Raw genomic sequence first — 11,081 nt, forward strand, 5'->3', positions numbered from 1 at the left:
TAATATGGGTTTGGGCTCATGGTCATGAACCATGAAGTAGAACAGAAGTTTGGGCCTTGAACCGGGTTAGCAAACTTTTACGAGAACTCATACATAGCCCGGGAAAACCGAAAACTTGTTTTAAACGAACAAAAAAGCAAATTCATCATCTTTTGAAACCCTAATATTCTCTTCTCTATCAATTTTCGTCGCTTTCCAACAATGAAGAAGAAGAAGCAAACTTCCGTCGCAAAAGGTACCACCGTAGATGATTCAACCGCTATAGACGGAAGCTCTTCCTCCGTCGTTGTCGACGTTAAATCCATAGTAAAAGACCACGCAAAGTTCTTCGACAAACTCGTGGAGTTGATTCCGGCAAGATTCTACCTTCCGACGAATGACGATGAAAAACCATGGATCCATGGATTATCCAAAGCAGAAAAAGCAGAAGCGAAACTTAAATCGATTGAAAACACGAAGAAAGCGAGACGTAATAGGTTAGACCCTGTGAATTCGTCTAAAACAACCCTAGATTTGCTGAAAGAGTCATTAGAGAAGGAGCAATCGGAGAAAGAAGGGTTAATTGATGGTGATGGTTTGGAGTTGAGGAATTCGGAGGAGAAGAGGTCGGTGACTTACGAAGAGTTGCAACAGAGGTTACGGAAGAAGATTGCAGAGTTGCGAGCGAATAGAGGTGATGGTAGTGGAGAAGGAAGGAGGAGAGAGAAGAGGGAATGGAAGCGGAAGAGGAATGACAACGGAGAAGATGATGATGGAGAAGACGAAGATAAAGTTACGAAAGATAATGAAAGAGATATTGAGAAAGAAGCTTCTGAAGCTGCTAAAGGAATTGAGTTTGGGAAAGTCAAATTGGCTGGTTCTAGTGATGATGGTAAGCAATTCATTGTTCATCGTTTTATTTAGAATTTCTTGGTGTTTATTGTGATTAATTTGCATTGAAATTTAGTTTTTTGATGGCTGAAATGTGAAAATTGAACTCTGATTTTATGTGAAGAACATAGGTTTGGTGGAATTTCATTTGATTAGGAATGCAATTGATTTAAATTTCAATGCTAAATTAATTGCTGTTCTTGTTATTGTGGCTTGTTATATGATATGAAATTCCACTCTAATTGTGATTGCAACTTGTGTTAGTTTAATGGATTAAATGAATATAATGACAGACTAAGGTTAAAATATCTCTAACTTATTAGAATGGAATTAATTTCAAGGAACTAGTGACATTGTGGAAAAGAAAGTTGTAGGAAAAATTTGTTAGAATTGAACCGAACCGATTAGGATGTGTTAGAATTGAAATAAACTTAGGGGCTGTTTGGTATGGGAATGTAATAGAAAGGGAAATGATAAAAGAAGGGTAAAGGTAAGGGTTATAGTTATATGTTATTTGGTATAGCTTTAAGACAACTACTATCTAAAGAAAGGGAGGGATTTGTTAATTGACATAAATGAGTGGTAACAAATTAAGGGTATCTATTACCCTTATGAAAGGGATTGAGTTGATCTAAACTTATACCAAACAAAAAATAGAGTGATGGTAATTGAATTCCTTACTCGACATTAAAAAGTTCATACCAAACACTCACTTATTGTAATGTACTTAACAAGTTGGGGAAAACAAGAAGTGCCTAATTGCTGTGATGGATGATGGATGATTGATGATTTTGAACATGGTCACTGAAAAATAATTGATTTTTATTGACAGCAGTACTTAAGAAGAAGAAGAAGAGGAAATTGTCGAAGGAGAAGGAGTTGAAGAGAGCACTTGAGCTGGAAGAGGCTAAGAAGGACCCTGAAAAGGGCGAGGCAGTTGCGAAGAAGCATTCTTGGAAGGCAGCTACCGAGAGGGCAATGGGGGTTAAGGTACATGATAATCCCAAGCTGATAAAGGAAAGTTTACGGAAGGAAAAGAAGAAGCATAAGAAGAGTGTTGAGCAATGGAAGCAGAGGGTTGAAACCACTCAGAAGATGAAGAAGGAGAAGCAGGATAAGAGAAAAGGAAATATTAAGGCAAAGATTGACAAGAAGAAACAAGCTAAAATTGAGAAAAGAGAAAAGAAGCTTATGAGGCCAGGGTTCGAGGGCCGCAAAGAGGGCTTCATTACAGGGAATTAAGGTTTGTAATAGAACTCTAATATTTGAAATGAGTAGTTAATAGTTATGTTATTCACATTGTCATTGTTGTGGCCGTGTGGTTTGCTTGGGGGTTGGACAGAATTATGCTCCTCCTCTTTTAAGTTCCTTTGCTGTTATAGCCCAATTATTTCAATGAAGTTCACTCTTTCTCGATTTTGAGTTCCAAGTTACATGTTCACATTTGATCTACTTACTTTGTTTTGTTTCTTACTGATGATTCGGGCGATGATGAATTTTGGTGTTTCGTTTCGTCCTGAAGAACAAGGGTGAAAAGTCAGCTTTATGGCATGAACAACTTCTGATGTTTTGGCATTTTAATATCAAATGATGTAGTTGTAGACTGCAGTATTACATATTAGTTTAATTTTCAGTTTGGGGACGCAGAAATGATTGTTTACATAGTGAAACAAGAAATGGATGAAGTATTTTCTCCTTTTTATTCTTTAACATGGATGCCCAACTGTATCATTGTGTCAAGTTTCCTCCTTTCTCCTTTTTCTTTTAGTATTGAATTTGCTGCATTTGCCATTTTAGTCCGTTCCACTTAATTTGTATCATTTCTATTTTTGAACAATAGCCCACCACCTTCTTTCAATCTCATTCATACATTTTAACTCTCTTTTAATTTCGTCTAAATAATTTATTCTCTCTCTTCATTTATTATCATTATTCACCTTTTTCTTAAAAAATATCATTTTTCTCGGATAGAGTAGCACTTGTTCTTGGGGTGCTGGGGTAGGGTTCTACACCTTGCCTGAAATGTTAATAGTTGATATTCTGTTCAGTCATGCTGTGAAAGATATTGACGGCCCGTTTGGTTGGTGGTATTAAATATTGGTAATGGAATGAAAGCTAGTATAATTTTAATTGAAATTTTTTTTGATTACCTTATAATTGTGTCTGTCCAACTTCAATTATCTCATTTTCTCGTTCTCTTCGTAAAATCTATTCCTCTCAACTTTATGTTTTTCAAGATAATCCTGACCGCACAATACAACAAAATTCACAAATGAATCAAAGCGAACTCTTGAAAGATTTCCAATCATAAACTAAAGTAAGAAATTACCACCGAGAAACATGCAGAAAGTTCATCAATACATATACAGTATTCACAAATTAACCGAATAAGTCTAATGAATATGCAAAATAACCCTAACCCAATTCATCATCACAGGATTTCAAAAATGACCTAAATTATCCAAATAGTAAATTACATTCTTGTCCGAATGGTGATAGATTTTTACAAGTTGATTATAAAAAATTAAATTAGAAAGTTAAAAATATTAAAAATTAAAAGTTAAAAATAAATAATAAATTTACTTTTTTCTCTTTTAATTTTTTTATTTTTTAACTTTTTGATAATTTAGTTTTGCATTCAGTTTTTTAGTTATTTATGCAAAATGACTTATCACAAATTTTTATTAATTTATTTTTTAATAGTTGAGGCTTATGTTTTTTCCAATAACTTTATTTTAATATTTTTAAATATTATGACCTCCACTTTTACTCAATTAAATTTATTATTTAATCCAACAAATATTATTTTTCATAATTCTCATTAAATATTCTTGGTGATAACGATTTTAAGGAATAGATGCTTTTAAGCAAATTAATAATTCTTAACGTATTTATCAAAACAATATGAAAAAACAATCCTATATGTATACCCAAGTGTTCAAGTTTTAATATAGTTATGTCATTAATTGTCAAATATAATTGATATACTTTATCTGTCACTTTGTGAACTTTTCATTCCCTTCAAAAACTTTTTATTTGCTTTATATTTATAAATAACAAACGTGCAATTTACTTTGTTAAATAAAACTTACAAACAAATATATTATATGTATCAAGATAACCTAATTTAATAGTTAGCTTTATGATTGATTGCCACATTGCCATAGATACATGCATTTAGCTCCCCTTTTAATATTTCACAAATTGTTTCGAGAGACGTTCTCTTTGAGAAACCGTCTTTAACTGAGTCGGTTTATTATATATTTTTAAAAATATTATAAGTAGGTATTAAGAATGATATAAGAGGACATTTAAGATATTGAAAGTAGCATTAAAGATAAGATAAGTAAGCATTAAGGATAATGTGAATATGCATTAAAAATACAATAAGTAAGTATTAATTTTTAATAAGCTGGGTTTGAGATATGCCTCTCAAAAAGACAGTTTCTCAATAGACTAACTGTTAATATTCCACGTCCATTTTTTTAATTATGGAAATATATGAGGTGAGAATAAGATTAAAATTTTATTTCCTTTCTAAATAAGATAAATACACTTACATAATGAAAATTAAATAAATAATTTGACTGAGTGATTTTATAACTAATATTATCAACTAATTTCAAATATATTAATACTAATAAGGCCATAACAACAATTTGTTAAAAGATTATTTCAACAAGTTAATTTCAACCATCAATAGCATTAATATATATATGATAAATTGATATTTAACTACTTAACCATTTAATTGTATTAATCACTAACTAACATCGTTAGTGACGGATGTAGACAAAAAATAAAATAGTAATGTCAATTTAAGTAAAATATGTTACTATATTTTGATTCCTGATCATATATATAAAAGACAATACACTAACCAACTCACTTATAAAAGACAATACACAAACCAATTCAATTATGATATATTTACATAATTACATGTGCAATTTTTTAAAATTTTTTGTTTTAGTAATGTCAACCGAAGTTGTTGACTGAAATTCTAAAACATTGTTCAACATGCTATTTTGCAAAACAACTTCCTACACTGCCACGTCATACTCCAGACTCGTTGGAATCCTAAAACATACGTACAGTCAGTTTCCTTAATTAGCCTCTAATTAGTAATTAATTACCATTTCTCTCGCATTTTACACCATTTTTTCTCTCAATTCAAACTCTAATTAGTAATTACTCACATATACTTAACCTTATTTATAACTGTTTTTCTAAATACTCCATTTTACACCATTTTCTCCCATTTTTCCTCCTATATAAAACCCAGAAAACTTCTCTTAAAAACATAAACTGAAGAAAAACAGAGCAAAACAGAGGAAAAACAAATGGCAATCAGATTTACACCAAAGCTTTTTCAAAAATTCCGCCCATTGAGTTCATCTTCTTCAACTCTACCCGTTTTATCACTTAATTTCGGGTCAAAACCCGAATCATTATCCTCAAATCAACCCGAAAATGAAAACCCAGATTCGGTTTTGAATTTTAATGATACCCAGAAACTGTTTTCCACTTTTTCCACGAAAAAATTGATAAGATCTGTATTTAATCTTAATATGGCATCCATGGATCCGGTAGTGGATATGGGTATTTGGATAATGAGATCCAAATTGATTGAAGTACCCGTTTTTCGTCAGGCTATTTTTGGGTCAGTTAAGCATAGTTTTTATGAACAATTTGTTGCTGGGAAAGATTTAAAGGAAACGAGTAAGACTGTTGAAAAGATTTATGAGGCTGGATTAAGGGGAATGCTTAACTATGGATTAGAACATGCTTATGATAATCTTTCATGTGATCAGAATTATGAGACTTTTCTTAATACTATTGAATCTACCAAGTTTTTTCCTCCATCTTCGGTATGAATCCATTTATGTTACTTATTTTTTTTAATTATGTCTTAGAAGAGACAGTCTTGATAGCCATAACCTTCTTATTTTCTTTGATAAAGATATAGTCTGTCGTTATATTAGATATATATTAGATATGATTATGATGATAAATTTTTATGTTTTTAATGTCAAGCATTGTGAAAAATAAGACCGCATCACTATTACCGTATGTTCGTATTGTAACCGTATTGTAAAGATTTTTGAGTTTAATTATGATTAAAGTATTGTCTATTATCCTTGTTAACCGTAAAATTCATTTTTCAACCGTTATTAAAATAGTATTTTTTCACTTTGGTATGAAGCTTTAACTAAAAATTGTCTATGTCTATAAATTTTCTATTATATATATATATACTCATAATAACTTTTTAAGTCACATAATTAAAGTTATTTGAATTTTTTTAAAAAAAAGAGTAGAAATTTGTAATATTAATTGTTAATAGTTTTGCATGGTAATTTTGGTTTTTAGGCATTGTTAAGCTAACAAAATCAGTTGGGACCCACCATCGCTTAAGGTGGAGGTATTTTAAAACGATGAAAAGACTAATTTTTTATCGTATAAACTTTCTCATGAAGATATGATGCATGGATGATTGAAATAGAGGCATTATATATATATTATAAAAAGTTGAAAGGCTAAGAATATCCTTGATCAAAAACAACATAAAAATAAGCTATATTTAGCTATTTGAAATGGGTTTTGTCAAGGATACCCCATGATATGTTACTTACTTTAATGCGTTCTCAAGTCTTTTTATGTGAGAGTTTTTTTGGTCAGAAATGTGAAGGCAACAAACGCTTCTTATATCTGGTGCTTATTCAACCCGTGACTTCTTATTACGCTGGCCTTTTAATATCATGTCAAAAAACCAATTCAACCAAATGTTTAAGCTGATGGTTGAGGCCCCATGATACGTCGTAATCTAATACTTTAACATGTTGGAGGCGCTATAAAAGTTGACATGCATGAGTTAAACCTCTCTGAGAACCTGATTAGGGATAGGGGTAGTTGGAGGCGCTATATCCATATTTTAGACTACTGATGATTTCCTCTTCGATTACTTGATGGTATTCGTATTCTCTTGTTTTTTCTCGTTTCTATTATTATTTTTAGTATTATTGTTTTCATTATTATTTTTTTAACTTTTTTTATTATTTATTTTATCCATATGTATCTTATTATCTTTTCCGTTGTAGAAACTTTTCTTAATCTTATTCGAGTCGGAGGGCTCTTTCGACTGCACTCTCCTTTATGGGTATGAGTTGTCGCCGTTTTTCCCTTCTCAGACCTTATCCATAATTTTCTATGAGCGAGATACACTGAGTAGGATGATAATGATATATGATCACCACTCTAACATGTTTCTTATATTTTTGCAGATAAGTTTTGTGATTGTGAAGATAAGTGCAATTTGTCCAATGGAATTACTAGAGAAAATAAGTGATTTACTAAGATGGGAGAAGCAAGATCCTTCATTTAAACTCAATTGGAAACAAAACACCTTACCAATCTTCTCAAATTCAAGCCCTTTATACCATACACTTAAAAAACCACAACCCTTAACCCCTCAAGAAGAGCAAGATCTTGACTTAACCCATCAAAGATTAACAAAACTTTGTCAAAAATGTGTTGATCTTAATGTAACCCTAACAGTTGATGCTGAAGACACTAAGATTCAACCCGGTATCGACTATTTAACCTATATATCAGTCATTCAGTTCAATAAATTGGGTGATCATATACCAATTGTTTATGGGACAATTCAAGCTTACTTAAAAGATGCAAAAGAGAGATTGTTTTTGGCATATAATGCAGCTGAAAAAATGGGGATACCCTTAGGGTTTAAGCTTGTTAGAGGAGCTTATATGTCTATTGAAACTAAATTGGCTAATTCATTAGGGTTTGAGTCTCCTATACATGACACAATTCAAGATACTCATAATTGTTACAATGAATGTGCTTCTTATATGCTTAATAAGATTGATAATGGGTCCGGTGCTGTCGTCCTTGCCACTCATAATGTTCAATCAGGTATAATTCTCAATTTTTCAACTTTATTGTGATTTAATGAAACTAAAACGACAGTATTTTGAAATATGAGAGGTGGTTGAAAGTGCGATGGATAAGAGGTCGCAGAAAAAATTGTAAACCAATGTTTTTGTTATGATTGATTTGATGATTTGATTCGCGACTTAATACATGTTCCTATGATGTACATATATAAGAGACAGATCTATGTTATTTTACCTAGAGGCTAGAGCTCTTTGAATGAAGTATTGTATTTTGGCTTTATCATAGGCTATGAGTTGAGTTGTGTATCGGGTTTAATTTCACTAACGGTTCTATTAGTTGTTGGTATTCTATGGTGCTAATGAGTGCGAATGAACTTTGTAAAGAATAAAAAGAAAGATTAGGGTATGATATATCACAAGTATTATAAATCTTTTTAAGTGATTTTCATGAATTACATTAATTTTTTATCATCATTTTCATGAATTATTGCCGATTATCAAGCAGGCCGTAAGGGTTTATCATAACGTAACCAATTCAGTTAGAGTTGATCATGTGCCAAAAGAGTTGAATTGGGAATAGGTTGACACGGTAGGCAAATTAGTAGACTTGGCAATGACGTTGAAGTAATGTAATGTCGAAAAGTTTGACATGTAACATCTGATGCTTATATATAGAGTTGTTTTGAATGTTTGATAGGGCAAATGGCAGCCACCAAAGCAAAAGATTTGGGAATAGGAAGAGAAAATGAAAGGTTACAATTTGCACAATTATATGGAATGTCTGAGGCACTTTCACATGGCCTGAAAAATGCTGGTTTTCAAGTCAGCAAATACTTAACTTTTGGTCCTGTTGAAGAAGTCATTCCATACTTGTTAAGGAGAGCAGAAGAAAATAGAGGGGTGCTATCTTCTTCAAGTCTTGATAGGCAACTTATGGGGTAAACATTATATCATTTCTTTCACAAATTCTCAATTAAGACGGTTTTGCGGTAAAACCATCTCTATTAGGCTAGTCCAATTTATATTTTACTGTCTCAAATTAATCATTTATAATATTTTAGCGATCACTTCCAATCATAAGATAACCAATTATAAAGTGGAGTCTTCAAATGATCACATATAACCTTGAACTGATTACTTACAATGGTAAAGTGATCAATCAGATAAATATGGTGATTATATGGGCTCGTCTCATGGTGAGACGGTTCCATACAAGACATGTTCTTCTTTAATAGAATTTTATTATAAATACTGAACAAGTTAGTGTTCTTATGGAGGGTTTTTTAGGTGCAATCTTATTTCTTTTGATAAAGGTATGGTATGCTCTTGTTAAATCTGATAGGATGATGTTGATAATATAAATATTTTACACCATTATAAAAAATATTGATCATAATATCTTTAATTTGGAATTTAAATAAAAAGAAAGAATTGATTGATTTAATAAAATTTAAATGAATGTGATGTAAAATTGACATATATATGTATTTTTTTTTTTGCTTGGTATTGGTGTAGGTTGGAGTTGAAGAGAAGAATAAAGGCCGGCTTTGGACTTTGAAATATGATTGATATAATTAGTGCTTAAATAATTGTCATGATTGTAAATAAATTAATACTTTGTGAAGTATTAAATTGTTTGTAATCATCTCATTTACCAAAGAAATTTATGATTGTAGATAAATAATAATCGTGATGTTATGAATTTGTATAAATTTTCATGAAAGTTTAGTTGTAAATAAAATTAAAATTTTAAGATGTGGTGTAGCATAAATTTTTATCATGCATGTAGTAAAGAATAAGCATGAATTTTTTAAAGATAAACTAATCTTTGAGATGAACAATTTCACAATTAAAAAGATTTCCATCAACATTTTCCTCGATTATTATTACTCCCTTCAATTCACCTCGATTGTTTCATTTATATTTTACACTATACGTCTCCATCCAATGCGGTTTTCAAATCAAAATATCTCTAATTGTGCATAATTAAAAATTATAAAAAATTTATATCAATAAAATTTATATTTAGACAAATCAAATAAAATTTTATTTGACTATGTTATAACTTATAAATTCAGAATAAAATATACATATTAATGATCAATGAATAATATGTTTAAAGACAAGAGACTATGCTGAATTCATGTAATTCGATATTGTTCTTGTATAAGAAACATGCGTTTTTATTATACGTTAGTATTATATTCTCTTGAAAAAACTAAAATTATTAATAATATAGAGAGTATTAAGTTTTTAGGTACAACCCTATATAACTTGTAAATATCATTGCTAATATAAATAATACTTCCTTTGTTTTGTTTTTTTGCTATATTTGCAAGGGTACAAAAATTAAGAAAAAGTGGGCACAACAAATAAAAGACAATTATATCCTCCATTTTAATTCTAAATTGAACATGAAAAAAAAAAAGAAAAAAACTTTTGAATTAAAAATAGAGGTAAAATAGATATAAAAGTTAATGAGGTAAGGATAAAAATATGGGTAAAATAGATATTTATATGATTATTTTATTACTAAAAATAAAAATATAATAAGTAATATAAATTTGCGAAAAATAAAAAAAAATAAGTATTATGGAACGAAGAAGTATATGAAAGTCTCCATAATCAAAAGGAAAGTGATTTATACATTGTCCAATCAGTACACTATTCAAAAGCTTTTACTTGTTACAATATAGATATTATGTCTCATTGGATTTATTAATTACTCTTTCGCTTCTTTTTTATTTGTCTAGTTTAAGTTTTTTTCATTTTAAAAAAGAGAAATTTTTATTTGATTTTTGAAGTATTGAAAATAAAATATATACTCATATTTGTTATATTCTTCTTGACGTAAAGTTTTTTAATATATAAGTTTTACAATTTTTTATGATGTATACTTAGAGATATTAAGGCTTAAAATTTACTTTGAAAAGCGTATAAAAAGAAAAATAGACAAATAAAAAAAAACGAAAAAAGTAATTATTAACACGAGAATATTTGAAGCATGTATTACTACTTTTAATATAATAAATCTGGATAGATCATTAGCCTTTCCTCATTTACTTTTCTTTTGATATTTGGTCAAATTTATAAAATTGATCAAAAGAAGAAAATTTCAAATTGTTGATTTATTTGGAATATTCAAATTTTTGAAAATTTTAGTTTGTAATTGTTTAATATTCCTTAATTCATCACGATTCACGAAGTTTAAGTATTTAACTAAGTTAAGCAATAGTCCTTTGACCAAAAATCAAGAAAAAAAATTTATTAGTCAATTAATTAACATTTAATAAT

The 11,081-nt window shown here is 29.8% G+C and overlaps 2 protein-coding genes across 3 annotated transcripts; both read left to right on the forward strand.

The window, feature by feature from the left end:
• The first annotated feature begins 118 nt into the window (after positions 1 to 118).
• Positions 119 to 2,286, forward strand: LOC130802335 (ribosomal RNA-processing protein 14-like). 2 transcript variants are annotated; one of them, XM_057666306.1, is made up of 2 exons: positions 119 to 871; positions 1,706 to 2,286. In XM_057666306.1, exons 1-2 carry the CDS (start codon positions 202 to 204, stop codon positions 2,110 to 2,112), a joined length of 1,077 nt encoding a protein of 358 aa, XP_057522289.1. In that variant the 5' UTR covers positions 119 to 201; the 3' UTR covers positions 2,113 to 2,286. The 2 variants fall into 2 exon arrangements, with proteins under 2 accessions (XP_057522289.1, XP_057522288.1); XM_057666305.1 differs by having other exon boundaries at positions 125 to 871; positions 1,703 to 2,286.
• Positions 2,287 to 5,068: 2,782 nt separating this feature from the next.
• LOC130802336 (proline dehydrogenase 2, mitochondrial-like) lies at positions 5,069 to 9,479 on the forward strand. The gene is made up of 4 exons (XM_057666307.1): positions 5,069 to 5,741; positions 7,155 to 7,806; positions 8,485 to 8,725; positions 9,303 to 9,479. Exons 1-4 carry the CDS (start codon positions 5,214 to 5,216, stop codon positions 9,343 to 9,345), a joined length of 1,464 nt encoding a protein of 487 aa, XP_057522290.1. The 5' UTR covers positions 5,069 to 5,213; the 3' UTR covers positions 9,346 to 9,479.
• The last annotated feature ends 1,602 nt before the right edge of the window (positions 9,480 to 11,081 follow it).

The sequence above is a fragment of the Amaranthus tricolor genome, chromosome 16 (assembly GCF_026212465.1).
Source record: "Amaranthus tricolor cultivar Red isolate AtriRed21 chromosome 16, ASM2621246v1, whole genome shotgun sequence".
NCBI lineage: Eukaryota > Viridiplantae > Streptophyta > Magnoliopsida > Caryophyllales > Amaranthaceae > Amaranthus > Amaranthus tricolor.